The 25,787-nt window shown below is 54.9% G+C and overlaps 2 protein-coding genes across 4 annotated transcripts in view; one reads left to right on the top strand and one right to left on the bottom strand.

The window, feature by feature from the left end:
- The window catches only part of PCID2 (PCI domain containing 2), a 42,904-nt gene extending 28,422 nt beyond the window's left edge, over positions 1-14,482 (bottom strand). For 2 of the 3 annotated variants that reach the window (XM_070048553.1, XM_051841700.2), the window contains exons 1-5: positions 13,882-14,482; positions 6,837-6,926; positions 2,834-2,907; positions 1,248-1,313; positions 405-446 (exon numbers count right to left, since the gene is read on the bottom strand). In XM_070048553.1, the coding sequence (XP_069904654.1) occupies positions 405-446; positions 1,248-1,313; positions 2,834-2,907; positions 6,837-6,926; positions 13,882-13,917 (308 nt within the window). In that variant the 5' untranslated portion in view covers positions 13,918-14,482. The remainder of the gene's footprint in view (positions 1-404; positions 447-1,247; positions 1,314-2,833; positions 2,908-6,836; positions 6,927-13,881) is intronic. The other variant, XM_051841701.2, reaches the window with a different exon arrangement.
- A 77-nt stretch (positions 14,483-14,559) lies between these two features.
- The window catches only part of CUL4A (cullin 4A), a 43,879-nt gene continuing 32,651 nt past the window's right edge, over positions 14,560-25,787 (top strand). Inside the window, exons 1-3 of the mRNA XM_051841699.2 lie at positions 14,560-14,827; positions 14,914-15,029; positions 24,706-24,810. Coding sequence (XP_051697659.2) covers positions 14,680-14,827; positions 14,914-15,029; positions 24,706-24,810 — 369 coding nt within the window. The 5' untranslated portion in view covers positions 14,560-14,679. The remainder of the gene's footprint in view (positions 14,828-14,913; positions 15,030-24,705; positions 24,811-25,787) is intronic.

Genomic DNA, 25,787 nt, shown 5'->3' with positions numbered 1-25,787 from the left:
TGCACCCACGTGGGAGACCCAATGGAGTTCCTGGTTCCTGGCTTTGGTTTGGTCCAGCCTTGACCATCACGGCTATTTGGGGAGTAAGCCAGCAGATGGAAGATCTCTCTGCCTTTCAAGTAATAAATGAATCTTAAAAAAAAAGTAAACTGCAAATTGACAACTGAAGACAAAATAGCATTTAACAAATATCTGGGGGCATGGAAGCGCTTAAACCAAAGTTACCACTTTATGTTTTAGGCACAACACAAACAGGCCTGGCTGACCTTCCGTCCACATTCACGCGACTGTCACAACTCCACTGTCTGTAAACAGTCACATGAAGTGCAATCCACTGTTATGTAAAGCAAATCTTTTGAGAGCTTCTGCAAAAACAGAACTGCCACCTGCTGCTGCTCACTCACCAGTTTTCTTCCTTGTGGGCCTGAAACGCTCGCAGGAATGACGTGCTGTGTCAAGGAAGGCACAAGCTCACACGCTAAAGACACAGAGGAAGGAGAGCTGCCAATTTTAAGCCATAAGCCCCACTCTGCAAACGCCGACACACTACAGCCTTGAGTTTCTGAAGCAAAAAACACACACTCACATGACAAATACCTGAATGTCACAAGGACATGTATACCAAACACATTTATTTCATACTTTCTCCAAAGACTTGTAGACATAAGATTTTCTTTTAAATCAATGTTTTCATAAAAAAAAAAAAAATCAATGCTTTCAAACAGTGTTGGCTTCACTGAGCCCAGGAGATCACAGCAAGGTATGTTTGCATGCTTCTGTGTCTGTAGTCTAAGTGGCAATAAATCTTGAATTCCCAGATTTACTTGGTTTGTGCCCATTCTGGTCTGGTATATCTAAACAAGATAGTCTTCTGAAAAGCAAACTAGAGTCAATAGATTGATTAAACCTTAACTATAAGATAAGCTTGACAAAGGTCTTTAGTGATCAAGTGACCACGTATCTGAGTGCATGCTAGTCCATGTACGCCTCATTGCAGACTTCTGACATTTCACCAAAGGGACTTAATCAGTTGCTGTAACTATGCTTACCACCAGCCCAGCAGCTGGACGAGTGACCGGTGGGCGTCCTTACCAGCTCAGTAACCGGATAAATCTTAACATCCAAGTAGCTAAAAGCAGTTTTTCCTTCAAAATATTTAATTTTTTTCTAACTATAGGTGAACAAGATCTTCAGCCCCAGACATCCACTCTGCTACACACTAGCAGCTCCCAAGACAGAAAGGATATTGGACTATCACCGTCTGGCATTTGTACGCCTCTATGAAGTCATGGTTCCCCACGGCGTAAGTGCACCTGGAAGAGAAGCATCAGAAAGCGACTGACACAAAAACCCACAGGTCTGTGCAGACCACGCAGCACTGCTGTCACACACGTCCTGGAAGGAAAGCTGGGACTCCCGCTTGGTGGGCAACTCAGCGTTGAAAGAAGAAACGCACAAATGACCATTCTAAACAAAACAAGTTGGTAAAAGATGAAATCCAGGGCCAGTGCTGTGGCACACATTAATGCTGCTAGCATCAGAGTGCCAGTCTGAGTACCAGATACTGTGCTCTGAACCAGCTCCCTGCACCTGGGAAAGCAGTGGAAAATGGCCCAAGTATCTGGGTCCCTGTCATCCATGTGGGAGACCTGGATGGAGTTATTGGCTCCTGGACTTGGCCTGGCCCAGACCTGGCTGTTGCAGCCATTTGCGGAGTAAACCAGTAGATGGAAGATCAATCTCTCCCCCCCCCACCCCCGTCAGTCTCCTTTTTAAATAAATAAAGATGAAATCCCACATTAAGCTTTCTTTCAAGTCCCAGAAGGAAAAACCTAGTCCCAGCAGATTTGATGAGGAAGTGACAGGCATTGCCAAGACTGTGCAGCCCCTCCACGGTCAGCAGCTGACTAGACTCCCAGGCTGCCTGTCAAGCACAAGGACAGCCCAATCTCCCCAAGACACCACAGGCGTCCAGAGCTTCCTGCTCACGACGCCCCCGCCTGCTCAGAGTACAGGCAGTGAGAAGGAGGGCACCAACTCTCTGCAAGACACAACGTTCTGTACTTACCTGGCAGGGGAGATACCACGATCACCAAGACATAACGTTCTGCCCAAGTCAATGCTAGAGACAAAGAGCAGCTATGACGTGCAAATTAAGAGTTTGTTGGGGCCGACGCCGTGGCGTACTAGGTTAATCCTCCGCCTGTGGCGCCGGCAACCCATGTGGGCACCGGTTCTAGTCCTAGCTGCTCCTCTTCCAGTCCAGCTCTCTGCTGTGGCCTGGGAGGGCAGCAGAGGATGGCCCAAGTCCCTGGGCTCCTGCACCCACATGGGAGACCAGGAGGAGGCACCTGGCTCCTGCCTTTGGATCGGCACAGCTCCGGCCGTTGCAGCCATTTGGGGAGTGAACCAATGGAAGGAAGACCTTTCTCTCTGTCTCTCTCTCTCTCTCTCTCTCTCACTGTCTATAAGTCTACCTGTCAAATAAATAAATAAATAAACTTAAAAAAAAATAGTGTGTGTATGCTTTTCTCAACTCCAGTTTCTCAGACAGGCAAGCAGGTTAAAAAAAAAGACACATCTCCCTTAAAAAGCCAGCCAACGGCTATGCTCTGTACTCCTCTAGATAAAACACCCTCCTATCAATACTGAAGCGGTTTATACACATTACACGAATATACAGTTCTCGCAGGATTTAGCAAAGTGAAATTACAAAACACCTCTGCTACTTTTCAAAGTCAATTATTCCATGCCTCAAGCATAAGTTAATCCAAGACCTAATTCTCAACGTGGCCACCCACTTCCCTATGTTTTCTTCCCCAACAGTGATTACCTTAGATGAGCTGCAAACATTTCATCATAAGGTGGCTCCAAAACTTGTTGGCATTTCTCTTCTGGAGAAGCCATCTAATGTGTAAGAAGAAAGAGTGGCAAAAATAAAATTAATAGACTTGGAAGAATGCAAGGAAAGATTGAGAAAAACCTGCATTTCAAAAACATTTATACTTCACAGTAACAGTCCACATTTTAGTACTTCTAAATAACATGTTCGTTCAAGAACTATTTACCAATAATTTTGTTTTTGAAGATTTATGTATTTGAAAATCAGAGTTACAGAGAGGAGAGGCAGAAAGAGAGAGAGAGAGAGAAAGAGATCGATCGATCAATCGATCGATCCTCCATGTACTGGTTCATTCCCCAAACGGCCACAATGGCCAGGGCTGGGCCAGACAAAGCCAGGAACCCAGAGCCTCATCTGAGTCTCCCACGTGGGTGCAGGGGCCCAAACATGTGGCCATCCTCTGTTTGCTTTCTCAGAAGCATCAGAAGGAAGCTGTATCAGAAGTGGGGCAGCTGGGATTTGAACCCGTGTCCACACAGGATGCCGGTGTCACAGGTGGTGGCTTAACTGGCAATGCCACAACGCCGGCCCCTATTTACCAATATTTGGAGGGAGCAGGCACGGTGGCAAAGTGGTTTAAGCTGCTGCTTGCAATGCCAGCATCTGATGTTGGAATGCCAGTTCAAGCCCTAAAACTCCATTCTAATCCCGCTCCCTGCTAATGCACCTGGGAAGGCAGTCAGAAGACGGCCCAAGTGCCTGGGTCCTTGACACTGACACAGGAGACCTGAATGGAGCTCTGGGCTCCTGGTTTCAACATGGCGCAGCTCTGGCCATCGTGGCCATGGGGAGTGAACCAGTTATGAAAGATAGATAGAGCTCTCTCTCTCCCTTTTTTTCTTTTTTTTAATTCTTTGTTTATTTGAAAGGTAGAGTTGTGCGGGGTGGGGTGGGGTGGGGGGGCTTCCATCCACTGGTTCATTCCCCAAATGGCCAAAATGACTGGGCTGGGCGGGGCCAGGCCAAAGCTGGGAGCCAGGAGCCAGCAGCTTCCTCCAAGTCTCCCACGTGGGTGCAGGGCCCCAAGCACTTGGGTCATCCTCTGCTGCTTTCCCAGGCCTTAGCAGAGAGCTGGGTCAGAGGGGGACAGCTGGGATGTGAACCAGCACCCATATAGAATTCCTGGATTGCAGGAATATATATATTAATATATAAATATATATATATAAATATATAAATCTTTAAAAAAAAATTCCAAGCGAACTGAAACCCATAAATACAATTCAGTCTGCCTACCACAGCCAGGAAATGCTCCAGTCATGTTCGTTTGTATTTCAGTATTTAACAGCCATCAAGAAGAGCTTACTGAGCAACGTCTTTGGGTTTCATAAAGAAGACATGTATGTGCAGGTGCACGGGGTTCCAGGGGCCCCACTCTTCCTCAGTTCCCGGTGACAGCACCTTTCTCCTGTGCGTGGGCTGGCATAGCTAATGTTTCTTCCTCACTTTCCTTTCCTCCCAAAGGCCAAATCAAAGGTCCCATGAGCAGAAAACGTGTGAGGGTTCATGCTGCATGCCAGCTGCATGGCCACAGGGCACACACACTGAGGACGACCTCTGGTGGGCTGTCTGGGTGAGAGCCTACGGACTCGGGAGAGCAGACGTGTCTGCTGAGGGCCTGAGCAGAGCAAAGGCAGAGCTGGGGAACGTGTCTCTGCTCCCAGCTGCCCCCTGAGCTGGGCCACATCCCCTCCTCAGGTGGGGTCCACACCATTGCCCCAGGCTCCAGCACTCAGACTGAAGTAACAGGGGCGTTCCCAAGCCTCCAGCCCGCACATGGCTCGGGCCCCGTAATCACATGACCCATTTCCTCCTAACAAACCCCAGTCTCCCAGCCTCTCTGTCTCTCTCTCTCTCTCTCCCCCTCTCCCTCTCCCGCTATCTCCTATTGGTTCTGCTTTTCTGGAGAACCCTAAGACACAATGGGTTACAGCACAGTGAATTAAAAGAAAAAACAGGAGCAGTGAGCCTGCTGTAATGTAACATATGCCCAGCACCACACACAAGGGTGGGATGTGGGAAGGACAGCAGCAGAAAATCCACTGTCCCGCAGAGTCAGACAGCAGCCCGCAGTGGACGCAGCCTCGGGCAGAGGTCAACAGGACCTGCCAAGGCAGGAACCGGCCTTAGACTGCAGTGAAACAGAGCTGTCTCCCACGAGCTGTGTGGGATGAGGGCACCACAGGTGGCCACTGGGACTGCCTTGGCCAGGCTGAACTTGGCTCTCTTCTGGTCTCTGGCACTCGCTTCCATCAACAGTAGTGGTTTTCACTGTCATCCCACATCAGAAACCCAGGGAGGCTGAACGTTCAAATAAAATTAAAAAAAAAAAAAAAAAGAAAAAGAACCTGCCAGAACCACAGAAGCAGACTCCCCTGGCCTGGAGCGCACCCTGCCAGATACGATCACCCCAGAGGAGCCCAGAGGAGGCCCATGCCCAGCAGGAGCTCCCTCCAGCCAGAGGGGGAACTGGTGGCCAAGCATCAGCGTCTCCAGAGAAACCACGGCTTCAGTGTCACCTCCTCTATCAGGGTGGGCAACGTCTGGCCTGGGGACCACATACACCCCTCAGAACCTGGCCTGGCCCTGCCCAGGCAACCACAAGCAGGACTCGAAATTCAACACACTGGGGCCAGTGTTGTGGCACAGAGGTTAAGCGTCTGCCTGCAGAGCCAGCATCCCATACAGGCACCGGTCTGAGACCTGGCTGCCCCACTTCCAATCCAGCTCACTGCTAATGGCCTGGGAAAGCATCAGAAGACGACCCAAGTGCTTGGGCCCCTGAACGCATGTGGGAGACACAGAGGAAGATCCAGGCTCCTAGTTTTGGCCTGGCCCAGCCCTGGCCGTTGCGGCTATTTGAGGGGTGAAAAAACAAATGGAAGATCTCTCTCTCTCTCTTCCCTCCTCTCAGTAACTCAGCCTTTCAAATAAAAAAAAAATAAATAGTAGAGCTTTAAAAAAGAAATTCAATACATTTATAGCAGGCAAATGTTTACATTGATAACTGTGTATGGCCTGCGAATGTTACAAATATCCAGATGGCTCTCGGAAGAAAAAGGGTTCCCACCTGGTCTACATCAGCGGTGCTTCGTTCTCCAGCAGAAGTGGCAAACACTTTGCAGACAAGGCCAGATGATGAGCATCTCAGGTTTCACGGGCCACAGTCTCTGTGCACTCAGCCACTGCAGCAAGCAGCAGCCGTAACACAGATGTTCCACTAAAATGCTATGGACAACCTCAGGCTGGGCCTGGGCCCGATGACCCCCTGTGAGCAGGAACTCAATTAGGAGGCATCTGGGGTGCCTGATGGCTAGTGGGCTTTTTCCTGTTTTTAAGATTTTTATTTATTTATTTGAGAGCCAGAGTTACAGAGAGAGAAACAGAGAGAAAAGTCTTCCATCCACTGGTTCACTCCCCAAACAGCTGTAACGGCTGGAGCTGGGCCAATCTGAAGCCAGGAGCCAGAAGTTTCTTCCAGGTCTCCCATGTGGGTGCAGGGGCCCAAGCACGTGGGCCATCTTCCACTGCTTTCCCAGGCCATATCAGAAAGCTGGGTTGGAAGTGGAGCAGCCGGGTCTCAAACCGGCACCCATATAAGATGCCAGCATGGTAGGCAGAGGCTTAACCTACTACAACCACAGCGCCAGCCCATGGCTATTGGGTTTTGGGGACAGACAAGCACGGGCACAGACCAAGCCACACTGCCCCACTGTTCCTGGATGAATGGAATATGCCACCCCTCTGCTCCAAAACTCAGGGGTGGGCAGGAGTTAGGGGTACAGCAGAGGGTACCACAGAGTGGAATCACAGTTGTAAAGGAGCTTTGAAACTTCTAGGAAAGAGTGACAGCTTTTCTTATTCAAAGCCTAAACCTGTCCTGAGAAACCGGCCCCCTGTGGCCCCGACGCCGTGCAGGCAGCTCTCCACTCACCTGCAGCCGGGGGTTTGCGACATGCGGGTGCTTGAAAGACACCAGCTCTGCGCAGGACGCTCCATCTCGGGTGTCAATGGCTTCGTACACCTGGAACATGAAGAGGGACACAAAACATTGTGTGCCACCAATACACAGCGCCCCTATTTCCTCAGGAGTTAGTCACCGAAGGGCACATCAACACCCTCTCCAACCAGGGACCTTCATTCCCAGAGGCACAAGAACAACTAACGGACAACAGCCAGTTCATTGTTCAGTTACAAGGAAGGTAAATGACTGCCGATTTACTCGCTCACACTACCCTTTGGAAATTCACTCACACAGCCTATGGAACAAAGAACAAAACCAGCTTATAAACCGCATGGACCCGATCTTCAAAGATTCTGCTCGCCAAGTATAAAAGGGAAATAAGTATGTCTAGACAGATGACTCGTGTTCAGACAGTGGGGTACCTGGCCACTGTTAAGAATGAACTGCATGTGTGGCGCTGTTGCTCACTAGGCTAATCCTCCACCTGCAGCGCCAGCACCCCAGGTTCTAGTCCCGGTTGGGGCACCGGGCACTAGTCCGGTTGCTCCTCTTCCAGTCCAGCTCTCTGCTGTGTCCCGGGAAGGCAGTGGAGGATGGCCCAAGTGCTTAGGCCCTGCACCCACATGGGAGACCAGGAGGAAGTACCTGGCTCCTGGCTTCGGATTGGCACAGTGCCGGCCGTAGCGGCTATTAGCGGAGTGAACCAACAGAAAGAAGACCTCTGTCTCTCTCACTGTCTATAACTCTCTCTCTGTCTCTCTTTCTCACTGTCTAACTCTGCCTGGCAAAAAAAAAAAAAAAAAAGAAAAGAAAAGAAAAAAAAAAAAAAGAACGAACTGGAGGCCAGTGCTGTGGCACAGTGGGTTAATGCCCTGGCCTGCAATGCCAGCATCCCATATGGGCACCGGTTAGAGGCCCGGCTGCTCCACTTCCAATCCAGCTCTCTGCTGTGGCCTGGGAAAGCAGTAGAAGATGGCCCAACTCCTTGGACCCCTGCACCCACGTGGGAGACCTGGAAGAAGCTCCTGGCTCCGGATCAGCGCAGCTCCGGCCACTGCAGCCAACTGGGGAGGGAACCATTGGATGGAAGACTCTCTTTCTGCCTCTCCCTCTCTCTGTGTAACTCTTTCAAATAAATAAATAAATCTTAAAAAAAATAGAATGAACTAAAATCAAATGCAGCCATATGAGAAAAAAACCCACAATACGCTTACTGCTATAAACAGTTAAAGTTATAAACTGTTAAAGTTATAATAAGAAAACCATATAACTTGACTGGGGAGGGGAACAGACAAACCATGTACAAGGCAGACACAGAAGGGCTGCAGCCACAGCAGGAGACAGCTTGGGCTGTAGACACCAGGAGACTGACCACACAGCAACAGCAGGCCTGTGCATTTTGTAATTAAAAACAAATATATTGGGGCCAGTGTTGTGGCACTGCAGGTTAAGCTGCCCCTGCAGCGCCAGCATCCCATATGGGCACCGGTTCCAGTTCCTGGCTGCTCCACTTCTGATCCAGCTAATGTGCCTGGGCAAGCAGCGAAAGATGGGCCAAGTTTGGGCCCTGCCACCCATGTGGGAGACTCAGATGAAGCTCCTGGCTGTGGCTATATGGGCCACAAACCAGCAGATGGAAGATCTCTGTCTCTCCTTCTCTGTCTCTCTAACTTTGCCTTTCAAATAAATAAATTTGAAAAAGAAAAGAAAACCCAGACCCCAAAATCAAGTCTCTCTCTTCACATCTCTGGCCATAGGCTTAAGAATTTCATCCAAGAAGTTGACAGACACCAAGAACCTCAACCGACTGTGGAGGGGGTTCTGATCTCTTTTTAAAAAATTTTTTTGTGAAAGATTTATTTATTTATTTGAAAGTCAGAGTTACAGAGAAAGGGAGAGACAGAGAGATCTTCCATCCTCTGGTTCACTTCCCAGATGGCCACAACAGCCAAAGCTAGGCCAAGCTGAAGCCAGGAGCTTCTTCTGGGTCTCCAACATGGTTACAGGGGCCCAAGCACCTGGGCCATTCTCCGTTGCTTTTCCCAGGTCATTAGCAGGGAGCGAATCCGCAGTGGAGGAGCTAGGATGTAAACTGGCACCCATAGGGGATGCCAGTGTCGCAGGCAGCGCCTTTACCCGCTATGCCACAGCACCGGCCCCTCAGGTCTCCTCCCTGAAATCAGCACAGTGCTGGAATCAAGCACCCTTGCCAGCTTCCACACCCAAAGGCGGCTCAGGGAAGGCAACACCGGGTTGCCAGCGTCCTGTGACCACCCCCAGAAGAACGTCCCAGGGCTTGGTCAGAAGTACTATGTGGCTGACTGCACACCACTGACTGGGGTGGACAGGTGCCAGGAAGGAGCCAAGCAGTGCCCTCGGCGACGAGAGGGCAGCCTCCTCCCCAGGTCAGCCTGGGCACGTGGGACCTTCTCTCAACCCCCAACCACAGAGAGCCAGTCCTGGGCTGGAAAATGCAAGGACCCCGTCCAGATGCCGGTCTGCAGGTCGCCAGGAAAATCCGTTTCAGTCAACTTAGCTCCAACGAAGTTGAGCCTTCCTAAGCCACCTGCCCCCAACAGGCTCCTGTCCTTGCTCCGCTGGGGCACATCAGGCAGGGAAGCTGCTCTGAGCAGCCTCCACCCACCTGTGCCCACCTGTGCCCCGCACCAACAGGGCATCTCAGCCCAGAGTCTCCCAGAGCTGTCCCTCGCAGAGGCACACTGGCCTCTGTCCCAGGCCCGTGGTTTTAACGCACTGTTCGTCGCTCTCCCACTCGAATCCTGGTACGGCTCCGTCCTAAGAGGCCTCGCAGATGCCTCGCTCCAGCCGGCACCGGGGACTCTAGCACCCCGCATGCTGGAGCACGACATTCCAAAAGCCCCTCAGGCCTCCAGACGCCAGCAAGCATTGCGCAACGCAAACACCGTGATGGCGCAAAGCACCCACAGGTGGCTGAGGGACCCGATCCCGGTCCCTCCACTGGCACGTGCCGACGTCTGCCAGGGTCCAGCTCATCCCCAGTAAAACTCCTTCACCAGGAATCTCCGAGGTGGCCTCTGGAGGCTACAGATGAACTGGGCCCCAGTGTCCATGTTCTGCCTGGCCACAGACACCAGAGCTACAGGCAACACCTCAGGCACGACCGGCCCAGTTGACTGGCTTGGCTGCACTGGACCCTGAGCCCAGGCACGCGTTTCCTTAGGAGAACACCTATCAGTGCCCTGCCCAGATGCCAACACTGCATGGAAGCCAGCAGGTGGTATCAGAACACCATGGCCCCAGGCAGCCAGCCACCTTCTCAGGGGCTTCTCCAACTGCTAGTGTCACATGGCAGCACCCACGGGCCACAGAGCCAGATTCCAAGCGAGTCTTACTGCGGGCTGGCTCACGAGGCCGTGGACATGGGCATCCCAGGGGGATGGTGTCTTTGGGCTGCTGCACGGCCCCTCATATCCCCCAGGGGGCCACAGGAGGCACCGCCAGCTCTGGGAACTCACACTTCTTATAACCACATTCACTCACCCCGTGCACGGAATCCCAGACAGAAGTGGAGATGCCCGCAGCAAGACGCACGCGGGTTCTGTTCCCTGATGCACTCCCTGCTGAGAGGACCAGGGCTCCCGGAAGGGCTGACGCAGGGAATACGCACCGCGCCAGAAAACAAGGCAGAGCACGCGGGACGGGGCAGGTTCCAGTCAGACACCAGTCCGAAGAGGCGCGGTGGCCAGATCTGGGACAGTCGGAGCTTCACAGCACAATGGTGCCAGCGGAGCACAGCCTGGCAGTAAAGGTATCCCATGGCGGGCTTTTTAAAGGCCGGGGGTGGGGGGGCATTTTTAACTTGTGAAGAACTAGCTAGCGAGCACAGGAGGCCGCTCTGGAAACAAGAACCTCACAGGCCCTGCCACTGTCACCGCCAGACCCTGGTCCTGACAAGAGAAAGGGCCCTGGCTCCTGAGCCCTGGTGCCCACAGGGGAAGGGACACCGGCGTGGAGGGACCTGAGGTGGTGCGTTTGGTGTGACCAGTGAGGCTTCTCTGGTTGTGAGTCACCACCTGTGGTGAGCTCAGAGGAACGTGAACCCAAACCCTTCTTTAGGAAACCTCTGAGACCACTGGCCTGGACTTTAAAAAAATGCGCAATGTCATACTGCCCTCTACCACCTCCCATAAGGAGAAGGACTCTTCCGGTTATCAACTAAGAGCAGGACGGGGGCTGGCGCTGTGGCAAAGCGGATTACGCTGCTGCCTGTGCCACCGGCAATCACGATGGGCACCAGTTTGAGTCCCGGATGCTCCCCTTCCAATCCAGCTCCCTGCTAATGCACCTGGGAAAGCAGCAGAAGACGGACCAAGTGCTTGGACCCCTTCCACTCACATAAGATACCCAGATGGGAGTTTCAGGCGCCTGGCTTTGGCCTGGTCACTTGGGGAGTGAACCAGCAGATGCAGATCTCTCTCCCTCTCTGTGTCTCACTCTAACTCTGCCTTTCAAATAAATATTTAGAAGCAGACTAGAAGCAATGTGTGATCTGCCTGACCAGAACACCTAAGAGTTCTAAAGGATACTCTGGGGGAGAGGAGGAAAGGGATTCTGCATTAGAAAACATTGCATGGATAGGAAATTCCGTGGCCACTAAAGGCCTGGTCATCATGGGGGGACGTCCCTGCTCCCAGGGCAGCTGACTCACGAGGTTTGCAGGAAACAGCATCCGTCCCAGAGAGAACCATGAGGCCAGTGTGAGGCAGACCCGGCATCCAGCTGGGCATTTCAGGACGTCAAATGGAGGCCACTGGCCACGCGACACAGAAGTGTGTGGAGTGAAGAGAAGCATGACACAAGGGACACACGGAAGAGACACCAGCTCTGACATCACGGGTGATGAACAGATCTACAAGGATATGCAACCGACTTTCCTCTAAGTACTTACAACAGTTTTTGAAAGTAGAAAATACGGGTAGGGGCCAGCGCTGTGGCGCAGCAGGTAAAGCCTCCATCTGTGATGCCGGCACTCCTCAAGTCCCAGGGCTGCTCCACTTCCAATCCAGCGCCCTACTAATGTGCCCGGGAAAGCAAAAGAGGATGGCTCAAGTCCCTGAGTCCCTGCACCCATGTGGGAGACCTGGAAGAAGCTCCTGGCTCTGGCCTGGCCCAGCCCCAGCCATTGAGGCCATTTGGGTAGTGAACTAGTGGATGAGATCTCTCTCTCTCTCCTTCTGTCTCTCCTCCTCTCTGTAACTCTTTCAAAGTAAAGAGAGAGAGAGAGAGAATGAATGAGAATAAGTACAGGCAAGGAAACACTAAGATGAGTTACTGTAGCTTCTCCGGCCTCAGACAGAAACTGAGCTGGGTGCTGACACCTGGAGCCTCAAGAAGAGGAGACGTTGTAGCCATGAGCTGGGGGGGGACGACACCCCTCCCCCTCCTGGGGCCTCCTGGGTTCTGACAGTTGCTGGCAGTACAGGCGCTGCAGGGCCCCGCGTCCCTCCTGACTCGGGCTGTGACTAGGGTTGCTTAGGCAGCAGGATGCCTGGAGACACAGCAGTGCCTCCCTCCAGGCCTGGCCCTGGACAGCGGCAGACTCGCTGGCAAACTGATAGGAGAGCTCCCACTTCCAGACGCCTGGCGCTCGGCGGAGGCGTGCACTGAGGCTGGCACCAGCAGCACGGCCACCGTGGCAGCCCCACCGTCTGCAGCTGGCTCCCCTGCTGCTGCACCTGGACAGCCAGGCCAATGGCCCAGATGGCAACCACTGCCGCTGGCCAGGTGTGGGCACGCGCTGCGTCATGCCGTCACCGGGGGCTGCTGCGTGGGAAGGACGGCTGAGCCCACCTCCCTCACCAGGAGCCTGGGGGAGCCCAGCCAGGGCAGCCCACGGATTCCTCTGAGTCAGAGGTCAAAGTGAAGGCGTGGCCTGGAATCTCAAGAGGCGATCAGCAGTCCTGTGCTGGGAAGAGCTCCCCTGCGCCGGCGCTGTCGGAACAGGGTGTCCTAGCTGTGTGCACACCACTGACACGAAGTTCAATTCGGGTCTGGCAGATGTTTGATCTCCTGAAATGAGCTGTTGCAATGCTACTGTTTGAGTTAAATAAACTGATTTTCCCCAAAAAATAAAATAAAGCCGCTTGGTAATCAAGATCAGAGTTCCCCTCCTGGTTCCAAGTGCCTGTACCCACCTGGGTCATCACTTGACCCCTGTGGGATTTGAGATTAAAAAAAAAAAAAAACGCACACCCCAGAACGATGCCAATATGCTGACACCACGGGGTCTGCTGTGCGGAGTAATACCTAGGTCCTTGGGCTCTGTCCCGAGAACCCAAGACACAGCAGTAGGCAATCTCTCCCGCCCTAGGGAAAGTCAGACCCACTTCCTCCCCAGAGCTACTAGGAACCCATCACAGGGTGCTGAAATCAGGAATGGAGGCGGGTGCAGGTGGACAAGGTCCCTACGCTCGCAGTCCGACGCGCCAAGAAACATCATCCTTTGGAAAACTCAATGCTGAAAACACGGCCTTGCGACCAGAGCCCGGGCCCGCGCGTCCCGGCGGCGCCGTCTGAGCCCAGAGCCTCGGTGTGGCCGCTTCTGTGCCCTGCAGCTGCAGCGTCAGACACGCAAGGCGGGGCGAGGTTCACCAGGGGCAGATGCCGTGGGGCTCTAACTCCCCCAGCTCCCACGGGTCCCGTTCCCAGGAGATCGCGGCCGCGGGGTCGCGCGCCCTGGCCGCAGAGCCAGCGCGCAGGCCGCGGTAGGAGCCCAAGTCCCGCCGACCCGCGTTCTCCCCCGCATGTTACATCCGGCCGCCATCCCGCGTCGACAACCCGCCACTTCTAAAGCGTTCCAGAACCCCGGACACCCGCGGCTGAGCGACCGTACCGGCGCCGCCCCCTGGGAAAACCCGAGGGAAGTGGCCTCCGGCAGAGGCGGGCCGCCCGGGGCTCCCCGCACCCCGCACACGGACACGCTTCGGTGCGGCGGCCCTGCGCCAGCAGCCACGCAGCGCCCGCCAGCACCCACCTGCTGCAGGTACTGGTTGATGGTGATGTGCGCCATGGCGCGGCCGCCGCGCAGCCTGCGCCCGGTCCGCCCGCGTCAGGCCGCGCGTCACTTCCGGCCGGCGGTCCGTCCACCGCCAGGCGCCCCCCGACGCCAGCGTCGCTCGCACATTGGTTCCGGCCACAACGTGCGCCGCAAGCGCCGCCCCGGCAGCTCGGCGCCGAGCCCGGTGGAGGGCGGCCGGGGTCTGGCGCCGCTCGCCTCGCGCGCTGGGGCCCGCGACCCCTCTCGTGAAAAGCACTCCCCGCAGCGACGTTCGGCTCGCGGCCGCAGCCGGCCCGGGCGCGCCCCCGAGTCCACACACAGGGTGCCGGCGCGCGCGCCCGCAGACTAAGATGGAGGGCGGCCTCGCGCCCCCTCCTCAGCCCGCCCTCGGTGGGGCGGCGGGGGTCCGGGCGCGCGCCGCCGCGCCGGCGGCCGCGGGGTGCGGCGGGCTCCGCGGCGCCGGCTTCCCGCGCAGCCCCGCGCCCCCGAGGGGAGGGGCGGCCCGGCGCGCGGCCCGGCGCGCGCGCCCCGGAGTCTGAGCGCGGCGTCCCGCGCCCGGCGGCGGGAGGGGCGGGCCGGGCCGACGGCGGCGGCGGCGGTTGGGCTCCGGGGCGCGGGCGGGGCGGGGCGGGGCGGCCTCGGCGCAGGCCCGGACGGAGGCTCGGGAGCCGGAGCCGGCGCCGGACGCGGGCGGACAGGGCCGGAGCCGGGCGCACGGGGCGCGGGGCGCGGGGCGGCGTGCCCGGGCGGGTCGGGCGGCGTCCGGCCGCGGCCATGGCGGACGAGGCCCCGCGCAAGGCCGGCGTCTCGGCCCTCGTGGGCCGCACCAACGGCCTCACCAAGCCCGCGGGCCTGGCCGGCGGCCCCAACAAGCCGGGCGGCGCGGGCGGCTCCAGGAAGCTGGTCATCAAGAATTTCCGAGGTGCGGCCTGGCGGGCGCGGGGCGCGGGGCGCGGGGCGGCGCGGACGCGGGGCGGCCGGCCGCGCCTGACCCTGCGCTCTCCACAGACAGGCCGCAGCTGCCCGACAACTACACGCAGGACACGTGGCGCCAGCTGCACGAGGCCGTGCGGGCCATCCAGGGCAGCACCTCCATCCGCTACAACCTGGAGGAGCTGTACCAGGTGAGCGGCCCGAGTGGCCCGGGGCCGCGGCGGGCGCGGGCGCGGGCGGCACGTGACCGCGCGGCCTTCGCGCGGGCCGCGCTTATGTAAAGTGCCCGCTGCGGGGACGGCCCGCGCGCGTCTGGATGCGGTTCGCCGTTGCGTGTCCGGGGTCGGGAGGAGCGGCCGGGGGCGCGCCGCGTGGGGAACTTGGAAGCCACTTGGCGGCCCCTCGGGAGCGCGCTTCCCCCCGATGTGCGGGGAGCTGTGCGAGTTTTCCCTGCAAAGCCTTGGGCTGTGGGTGTATTTGCGTGACGTTAGCGGCGCTGCGCAGTGCCACGGAGGGCCTGTAGGCCCCCTGCGTGTCCCGCCACCCACCCTGCCGGGGCCTCCCTTATCCAAACTCCCGGAATGCTCCAGAACCTGACACTGAGCACCGACGTGGTGACACAAGTGGAAAATTCCACACCTCGTCGCACGTAATGGATCCCAGCGCGAATACGGAGCACTGGGCGTGAGAGGGATACCTGTGCTTGGAGCTGGAGCCCCCCCCCCGCGCCTGTGTGCGTGTGTGCGTGACAGGGCGCGTGTGAACTGGCCGGCCTCTGCGTCTCTCTAAGCCGTTCTCTCATCGTTTACATAGGATGTGTAACTTGGGTCTTACTAAGTTGTTACGGATGTGGACGTGTCTCCCCTCCCAACCAGCTCCATCGTCTTTACTTACTTGTTTTCTGTCCCCATAGCTTGCTGTTTCTGGAATCTCATCCAAATAGAATCATGCGTTTTGCATGTCTGACTTTTTTTTTTTTTTTTTTTTGCTTAGGGTGGAACTTTTAAAAAAATTGTTTACTCTCATTGTATTTGAAAGGGAGAGGAGGGACGGAGGCAGAGTTCTTCCACGTGCTGGGTCATTCCCCCAGCTGTCCACAACAGCAGGGGCTGGGCCAGGCTGAAGCCAGGAAATCATCTGGGTCACCCACACAGGTAGCAGAGCCCAAGAACTCCAGCCATCATCTGCTGCCTCCCGGACTGCGCGTTAGCGGAAGCTAGAATTAATTGTAAGTGGAGTCACAACTCAGACCCAGCCATTCTGATGGGCGATTCAGGTGCCACAGGTGGCTTCTCGCCCACAGCACCACACACATACCCACGATACTTCTGAAATCCATGCACACTATGTGATAGTAATTAGCTTGTTTACTATTTATTTATTTGAAAGATAGAGCCAGAGAGAGAGGGAAAGAGACAAATACGGAGATCTTCTGTCTGCTGGTTCAGTCCCCAGATGGCTGGGCCAGACGAAAGCCAGGGCCCTAGAAATCCATCAGGGTCTCCCATGTGGGAGGCACAGGCCGAGGCTTTGGGCTATCTACTGTTTTCCAAGGAGCATTGGCAGGGAGCTGGTCAGGAGTGGAGCAGCTGGGACTCCAACTGGAGCTGGGTCCCCATAATTTGTTTCTTTGTATTCCTGTCCTGCTTGGGTGTACTGTGTTTGGCTTATTCTTCACCAGTTAATGGACACTTGGGTATCAAGTTTTGGGTTACAAATAACGTAACAAACATTCTCATTCCTCTGGAAGTAGATCCCCAGGGTCCCGTGGAAAAATACTTGTTCAACTGTATAAGAAATTTCCGGGGCCGGCACTGCGGCACTGTAGCGTAGCTGGTAAAGCCACAGCCTTCAGTGCTCACATTCTGGGAGTCCCAGCTGCTCCACTTCCGATCCGGCTCTCTGCTATGGCCTGGGAAAGCAGTAGAAGATGGCCCAAGTCCTTGGACTCCTGCACCCACGTGGGAGACCTGGAAGAAGCTCCTGGCTCCTGGCTCCTGGCTTTGGATTGGCCCAGCTCTGGCCGTTGTGGCATTTAGGGAGTGAACCAGCAGGTGGAAGACCGCTCTCTCTGCCTCTGCCTCTGCCAGTCTGTAACTCTTTCAAATAAATAAATAAATCTTAAAAAAAATAAAGAAATTGTGGCCGGCGCCGCAGCTCACTAGGCTAATCCTCCGCCTAGCGGCGCCGGCACACCAGGTTCTAGTCCCGGTCAGGGCGCCGGATTCTGTCCCGGTTGCCCCTCTTCCAGGCCAGCCCTCTGCTGTGGCCAGGGAGTGCAGTGGAGGATGGCCCAGGTGCTTGGGCCCTGCACCCCATGGGAGACCAGGAAAAGCACCTGGCTCCTGCCATCGGATCAGCGCGGTGCGGCGGCCATTGGAGGGTGAACCAACGGCAAAGGAAGACCTTTCTCTCTGTCTCTCTCTCTCACTGTCCACTCTGCCTGTCAAAAATAAATAAATAAATAAATAAATAAATAAATTTCTTGCTTTTCAAAGCGGTGGCACCATTTACTAAGTCCCTGTGTGCTCATTTGCTATTCTGTGAGTGTTTTTGATGAACTGTCTTCAGATTTTCTCATTCTCATTGAGTTTCTTTTCTGTTATTGAGTGGGTAAGCTTATTACATATTTTGGACAAATGTTATATCAGATATTGGCTTTGCAATAATATTCTCCCAGTCTGTGGCTTGTCTTGATTCTCTTAAGTATGTCCTTTGAAGAGCAGTAGATTTTTTTTTTTGTTTTTATTTTCCCCCCAAGGAAACCTTATATTTAAGGAATACAGACTTCATGCATTTCATAAGCACAACTTCAGGAATACAGTGATTCTTCCCACCATACCCACCCTCCCATTCCTCCTCCTCCCTCTCCCATCCCCAGTCTCATTCTCCACTAAGATCCATTTTTCAATCAACTTTATACACAGAAGACCAGCTCTGTTCTAAGTAAAGAGTTCAATAATTTGTCCTCAGCTGTCGAGACAAGGTTGTTCAGAGCCATGGCATCTTGAAGTTAATTTCATTTTTTTAGAAGTTTAATTAACTTTAAGGAAGCATCCAAGAATGATACATCTTTTAGGAGCACTTAGACGTAGTTATAATACAACTCACTGAGGACAGAGGTCCTGCATGGGAAGTTGGTACACAGTGATTTAATTAACAATTAACGCTCTGTATGATGTCAGTGATCACCCGGGGCTCTTGACATGAGCTGCCTCGGCTGTGGAAGCCTTGAATCCACAAACTCCATCAGCGTTTAGACAAGCCATAAGCAAAGTGGAAGTTCTCTCCTCCCTTCAGAGTTAAAGTGCCTCCTTTGATGAGCACTTCTGTCCGCTGGAGTTCACCCACCGAGATCCTTCACGTAAGACATTCTTTGCTCCAGCGTCTGGAATTTCCATGCCTGAAATGCTCTCGTGGGCTTTTCAGCCAGACCAGAGTGCCTAAGGGCTGATTCTGAGGTCAGAGGAGAGCAGTTTTAAATTTTGAACGCAAGAGAGTCAGTCTGTTCCTTTCTGAGTTGTGCTTTGTGTCCCAGCCTATGTCACGAAGATTTTCTCCTGTTTCCTTCTGGACACTTCTGAGTTTAGGTTTTACACTTAGAGTGCGTTTTTGTATGTTATGAAGTGTGAATTCACGTTCCGTGTTCTGCAGCGTCTTGATTGAAAGACTTCTTTCTTCTGAGTCGCTTCTTTCTCAGCGAGGATCGTTGTCCGGCGAGGAGTGCTTCACTAAGTCGTGGGGTCGGAAGGTGTTATCCCTCCAGCTGGGTCCCTTTTCACATCTGTTTTGGTCCTGTTCTTGGTCCTTTAAATCTCTGTATGATTTTGGAATCTGTTGGCTAAGTTCTGCAAGTAAGCCTCCTGGGACTTTTGTCATGTGTTTGGGGACCCTGGTTCAGCGTTGGGGGAATCGGTGTCCTGACACTGCGGGGTCCACTGACTGTCACAGAAAGCAGCTCTGGTATTTTTTCATTTCTCTCGGCAGCATTCTCTAGTTTCAGTTACAGGTCTTACAGATCTTTTGTGAGATTTATCCCTTGGCAGCTCATACTTTTGATGGTGTTTTGTACATTATTCTGCACCCTGCTGTTGTGTCATCTCACTTTCTTTTTTTAAGTTATTTATTTGAAAGGCAGAGTTAGAGATCTTCATCCTCTGGTTCACTCCCCAGGTGGCTGCAGCGGCCAGGGCTGGGCCAGCAGGAGCTAGGAGCATCGTGCAGGTCTCCTGTGTGGGTGCAGGGGCCCAAGCACTTGGGCCATCTTCTGCTTTTCCAGCATGTTAGTAGGAACTGTATCCAAAGTGAAGCAGCCAGGTCTGAAAGCAGCCCGCTTACGGGATGCTGGCATGGCAGGTGGCTGCTTAATCCTCTACGCCACAATGCCAGCCTGGATACGGAGAGTTTTAGTCGTTCGTTCTTATCTGCATGCTTTTTATTGCCTTTTCTTTCCTTACTGCATTGTCTAGGACTTTCAGTGTAACAGCAGCAGTGTTGAGGCACAGCTTGGGATACCCGTTCCCTCTCAGAGTGCCTGGTTCAAGTCTCCGTTTCCCTTCCCGTCAGCCTGCTGCGGTGCATATCCTGCGGTATCTGAGTCCTTGCCCCCGGTGTAGGACAGCGGATGGAGTTAGCTGGCTGCCGGCTTCTGCCTGGTCCAGCCCCAGCTCTTGTGGGCATTTGGGGGTGTAAACTAGTTGATGAAACACTGTCTCTCTCGCTTTCAAATACAATGAAAATAAATAAAAATGTTCTTGTCATGTCCTTGCTCTTCGAGGGGAACGTCTCATTCTGTGAACAGCTGTGGGTTTTGTTGAAGGTGCTCCCTTCTCCTGGTTGCTTTGTTTAGGCTTAAGATTTATTTATTTATTTAGAAAGAGTTACAGAGAAGGGGGGAGAGAGAGAGATCTTCCATCTGCTGGTTCACTTCCCAGATGGCCACATCACCCAGCGCTGGGCCAAGCCAAAGCCAGGAGCTTCTTCCAGATCTCCCATATGGGTGCAGGGTCCCAAACACTTGGGCCATCTTCTGCTTTTCCCAGGCCATTAGCAGGGAGCTGGATTGGAAGTGAAATTGGACATGAACCTGCAGCCACTACACTGCAGTGCCAGCCCCACGCTAAGGCTTGTTATTCCTGCTCCCCAGAGATCTGGCTGGCTGGTGTCAGCTCATCTTAGCGTGGTGGAGCCGTGTCGCCATCCTGGTTAGGCAGTGCGGTGTGTCCTAAAGCGGCTTCCCTAGACTGGCACAAGCGATGTTTGTCCTGAAACCCTTATGGTTAAAGATGCTTGCCCTGCACTGGCAGTGGGTGAACTCTGCCCTGACGTGTGACATGACACACTCCAGGGACATCTCGGGATGCCACCACAGGGCACGCGTGGGGCCGGTCTGTGGCTGAGGGCGTGTGTAGCCGGCCGCCTCCACAGGGGCAGGCAGCTTGGCTCAGACGTCGACACCTGTAGCTGCTCCTGGCCCTTTAGAAGCACAAGGGGCAGAAGTAGTGAGGCCGGTGGTGCTGCATGTGGCCACCGGGTCTCAGTGTGCAGTGCAGGATGGAAGGGGCCGTCTTGCCAGAGAGGTGCCTTGCTGCTGCTGTGTAGACGCTGCGGGACCCTATCCATTGTGGTGTGACTGCCCCAGCCGGCGCGCTGTTGGTTTGGTTTGGTAAAAGGGAGATTCAGAGCATGGTGACGAAGGCCCCCACACACCCCAGAGTCGTTTTCCTCTTGTAATGCAAGGACAGTACTTTGAAGGCGTTGGTTCTCTGTTTGCTTTTAAAGCCCTTTAACTTGTTGCGGAAGAAAGTGCATCTGTGTTGGTGGTTTTAACCCTGCTTGTTAACCCAGCACACTTCAGGAGGGCAGAGAGAAAGGCAGGTCTTTTTGTACAAACCAGATCTCTCAGATAGACCTCGGGTTCTGAGAAAAGTCCACAGAGCGATGTTTCTGTAAAGGCATGGTGCCAGCCGGGTACCTTCCGACCGTGTTGACAGGATTACCAAAATTGATGGGAAAAAGTGGAAACATCCAGGAACGAGTAGACACATAGGAAGATTATTTGATACACCAGCTTGAGGAAGTAGCACATTAATCTAGTGAATTCAACATAGAAGTTAGTCAAAAACAAGAAAATGTACAACTATCAGTTCTAGTAAAATAATGTCGTAATTGGTGGCTTCTGTCACTGAGATTATTACTCATCTGTGCTAGCCTTGGGAGGTGGAGATGGACTGTGTGAGGTGTACTGACAGAGAGCCAGCAGACGGCCGCTGTCACCATCAGAGCTGTCGCCTGGGAAACCTCCCTGACGCTCCTTTCCACTGGGATTTGATGCCTGATTTCATTTGTACATTGTCACTTTTCTTACAGGCAGAAAGCAGAGGGTTGGAATACCATTAATGCCCCTTCTACAGATTCAGTGTGAGCACCCTGTCCTCAGAGTGGGGGTTGCAGTGTGAATACCCTGCCCTCAGTGGGGGTCACAGTGTGAGCACCCTGCCCTCAGAGTGGGGGTTGCAGTGTGAATACCCTGCCCTCAGTGGGGGTCGCAGTGTGAATACCCTGCCCTCAGTGGGGGTCGCAGTGTGAGCACCCTGTCCTCAGAGTGGGGATCACAGTGTGAACACCCTGTCCTCAGAGTGGGGATCACAGTGTGAACACCCTGCCCTCAGTGGGGGTCGCAGTGTGAGCACCCTGCCCTCAGTGGGGGTCACAGTGTGAGCACCCTGCCCTCAGAGTGGGGGTCGCAGTGTGAGCACCCTGCCCTCAGAGTGGGGGTCGCAGTGTGAGCACCCTGCCCTCAGAGTGGGGATCGCAGTGTGAACACCCTGCCCTCAGAGTGGGGGTCGCAGTGTGAGCACCCTGCCTCAGAGTGGGGGTCGCAGTGTGAGCACCCTGCCCTCAGAGTGGGGATCGCAGTGTGAACACCCTGCCCTCAGAGTGGGGGTCGCAGTGTGAGCACCCTGCCCTCAGAGTGGGGGTCGCAGTGTGAGCACCCTGCCCTCAGAGTGGGGGTCGCAGTGTGAGCACCCTGCTCCCGGGGTAGGGGATGTGTCTGCTGGAGGAGATCCTGTCTATGATCATACTCAGGTCTGTGAGAAGAGCACCACCTGTCCTTCTGTTAAACTCAGCCGTGAAGTGAAGAAGGTGGATTGGCCTTGTGCTCCTCGCCTGCTTGTGTGTGTGAGGGCAGACAGAAAGACCTCGTCTGCTGGTGAACTCCCCACGTGCCCAGACAGCTGGGCAGGGCCAGGCGGAACCGGGAGCTAAGAACTCCGGGACCCGAGCACTTGAGTCCTCACCAGTCTGCCAGGTTGCCCATCAGCGGGAATCCAGAATCGGGAGCAGAGCTGGCCCTGGAGTCTGGGCGCTGCACGTGGAACCAGCCTCTCGACCAGCAGGCCAAGTGCCTGCCCCTCTTTCTTGGTCCCCGCGTGTCCTGGGGTGTGTTCGTGCCCTTTCCTGAGGGCCTGGGAGCAGAAGGGCTGTTTGGCCTGCATTTTGCCCTCTGAATGTCAGCTTGCAGCACCTGCCTGCTTTTCTCCACAGACTTTTTGGTCTGTGATGGCTCCCTCCCTCCCTCCCTCCCTCCCTCCCTCCCTCCCTCCCTCCCTCCCTCCCTCCCTTCCTTCCTCCCTTCCTTCCTCCCTTCCTTCCTTTCTTCCTTCATTCTCATCCTCCTCCTCCCCCCTCCCCTCCTCCTGCCATCTCTTCTTTTCTTATCCAAGAACCCCCCCTCCAAAGTCCCCATGCTCTTCTGTTTGATTTTTCATTTTTAAGATTTATATATATATTTATTTATTTGAGAGGCAGAGAGAGAGAAGTCTATCCTCTGGTTCACTCCCCAGATGGCTGCAGAGGCTGGAGTCTGGCCTATCTGAAGCAGGAGCCAGGAGCTTCTTCCGGGTCTCCCACATGGGGGCAGGGGCCCAAGGACTTGGGCCATCTTCAACAGATTTCCCAGGCCATAGCAAAGAGCCAGATTGGAAGTGGAGCAGCCGGGTCTCAAACCGGCACCCGTATGGGATGCCGGCACTGCAGGAGGCGACTACCCACTGCACCATAGTGCCAGCCCCTGCGATGGGTTTCTGTCCTTTTCCCTTCTAACCTCAACGAAAGCCCTAAGGATCTGGGTGTGGCACAGATCATCCTCCACAGACAGCGCGCCCAAGTTCAGTTCCTGCTGCGTGGCTCTCAGCCAACACTACTGTAACTCCCGAAGGGAACGCCTGCCCTCGTCCCCAGAGAGCATTGTGTGAAGCAGCAGTGAGCACACTGGGTGACAGTGTGACACTATATATAGACAGCAGCGTGCCGATGTTCCTTTGGCCCTGTCGTGTGCTGATGCTGAGAGCTTGGTGTGGTGGCCGTGGCAGAACCCTGACAGCTGTGAGGTGCAGGGAGGTCGGGCAGCACCCGGGAGTAGAAGCTCCCCGCAGTTCCTGGTCCCTGCCGTGTGGGGAGCTGTGAGCAGTGACCGCTCCTTCAGTGCCCCGTGCAAGCCCAGGCGTGGGCGGCTTACGTCGAGACGTACTCACATTCTCAACTCTGAAAGCAAAGTAATTCTCAGTGTGCCCCAAAGAGCTGGATTCCCAGTTCCACAGTGGTCGTGCGGACGTGACTCCCGAGTCAGGTAGGAAAGCTGTCAGAAAGTGGCCGTCGGCAGCGCTGCTGTGTGAGGGACACCTCCCACTGAGCTGCTCTCAACTTCGCGAGAAAGCACGTGTTCTTCACGGATTGCAGGGAGACCCGCTGGTGGCGGTTAGTTTGGGGCTTGCTGGCTGCCAGCCAGAGCACCGTCTGGTCGTGAAAGGAAAGCGGGGTCGATCCTCACTGCGAGGACTGCGGGACAAGGTCCGGGACTCACGAGGGTGAGGAAGGCGTCGAGCGTTCGGGGGCGGGGCAGTTGCTTATTTCCGGGATCGGGCAGAGGCAGGGGAGGGTTGCTTCCCTTGTCAGGCTGGTGACCTGCTGGGAAACGGGCTGTGTTTCAGTCACTGCCACCCCACATTCTCTCTCGATCCTTGTAAGAAGGGATTTATTTTAGGTACAGCAGTAGGTAACTGTATTTAATTAGCTTGGGTTAATACACTTTGTAGCAGTTCTGATATTAAATGTTAAAATGATTAACACTTATAAATACTGTTGCAACGAATGTCTACACAAGACTTTACCTTTTTCCTGCAGGAATATCGAATTTGAATTAAGTGAGATTCTTTGTCTAAAATGATCCACTCTGTGTGTCCACACTGTTCTTGTTCGTAGGGAGAGCACATTTCTGTGTCTAACACTTGAAGGGGTTTCTGGCCTTGTACAGGAAGTCAGCTGAGAGCTGAGGTACAGGCCTTGTTGCTTCAGCACAGTGCCGTGCAGCTCCAGCCTCAGCCGCACGCGGCCCTGTCCTAGGATCCACGCCGGCTTCTCCTGCCGCTCACGGTGGCGGTAGCCCTGCCCAGCGGAGCAGAGGGCTCGGCCCCGGCTCTCCCTGTGGTGGGCAGCTGGTCACTTAGGGGACAGGCACTCTTGGCTCCACCGTACTCTTCAGGGTCAGTTCAGGCGAACTGCCCAAGTCCGAGGAGTTGGAGCCCCCGACAGAGACACCAAGGTGCGGCGGTGACTTGGTGTGCAGCCGGGTTTAGAAGCCATCGCACTGGGGACAAATGCGCACACTCCCAAATGGAGGCGGGGCTGCCTGCCGTGCTGTGGCAGGTGCGGCGGGTGTGGCCGTGCTCGGCCGGCCGCAGTGGGGCCTTCGGGTAGATGAGGAGCACTGCGGGTCCCGTCTTTCGGTTGGGGCGCAGCTTTCCGTCCAGGTGGAAGAGGGAGGGCTGTTGGTGCTGCGTAACGACTGTATTCGTTTGTTTGCAGGCTGTTGAGAACCTCTGCTCTCACAAGGTCTCCCCGACACTGTACAAGCAGCTGCGCCAGGTCTGTGAGGACCACGTCCAAGCACAAATTCTCCAGTTCAGAGAATATCCTTTGCGGGCTCGTTCAGTTTCTGTTTACTACCTAAATCTTTTACAATCGGACATTGATAGGATAAAGAACTAATGAGTATCCTTAACGTTAAAGCAGTGGATGTTCAAGTTCTCTTCTATTCATAGAACAGAAAGCTTACTCCTTTTTATGACTCAGTGTAATGGACTTTTACGTGGAAATTTTGCCGCTTACATGGGAAACTGTGCCCATGTGTTGGGTTAGGTGGAGCATTTGAGGAAAGCTCTTGAAATCCCTTCCAGTCTGAGCTGTGGCGTGGAGCACGTTTCCACAGCCTTGGCGCAGCCCTCACTGCTTCCCAGCTCACAGCCGGCGGGCGGGAGTCGGGCGGCTGTGCCGGGGTTAGCCCTGTGCTTCCCCTGCTCGGGCTCACGGCCATGGTCCCTTCTGCGGCGGGCAGCTGTGGGGCCCAGGCCCTCCTCGCGCGCTCGCTCAGCCCCAGCCCTGCCTCTCACGGCATGGCTGTTCGCTCCTTCCAGACAGCAGCTCTGGTACTCAGGGTCGAGGGCAGGGGTCGTGCAGCGCGTGCACGTGGGCGGGGGAGGGCGCTGTGGCGGTTGCTGTCGCACCGCCCTGTCTCAGCCTGCTGTGGGAAATCTCTGAATCCTGACAAGGAGCATCACTGTCGTGGGTAGGAACTGGAGGGCACGTGTTCTCCGTGTGGGAATTGTGCCTGGGCTCCTGTTTGTCCATGCGGAGAGCTCCCTGGGGAGACCTGCTTGGTTCCAGGGTCACTTCCGGCTCAAGGAGGCCCCTCCCCGCTGCCTCGTGTCAGGAAAGTAGCCCTTGCAGGTGCGGCAGCGTGAGCCCAGGGCAGCTGCCGGGGTGGGTGTTCCTGGTGTGGAGCCACAGGCTCTGCAGTGCCTGTGTGGGCGGTGAGAGCAGTCAGCTGTGGTTCTGTTGGCCTGGCTCTGTCCGTGCGCCTCTTTGGTGTTTTCTGGCAAAGCTCCGTG

The sequence above is a fragment of the Oryctolagus cuniculus genome, chromosome 9, assembly GCF_964237555.1.
Source record: "Oryctolagus cuniculus chromosome 9, mOryCun1.1, whole genome shotgun sequence".
In the NCBI taxonomy this organism is placed as follows: Eukaryota; Metazoa; Chordata; class Mammalia; order Lagomorpha; family Leporidae; genus Oryctolagus; species Oryctolagus cuniculus.
The sequence above is the reverse complement of the archived record's forward strand: the minus strand, read 5'-3'. Positions and strand labels throughout refer to the sequence as shown.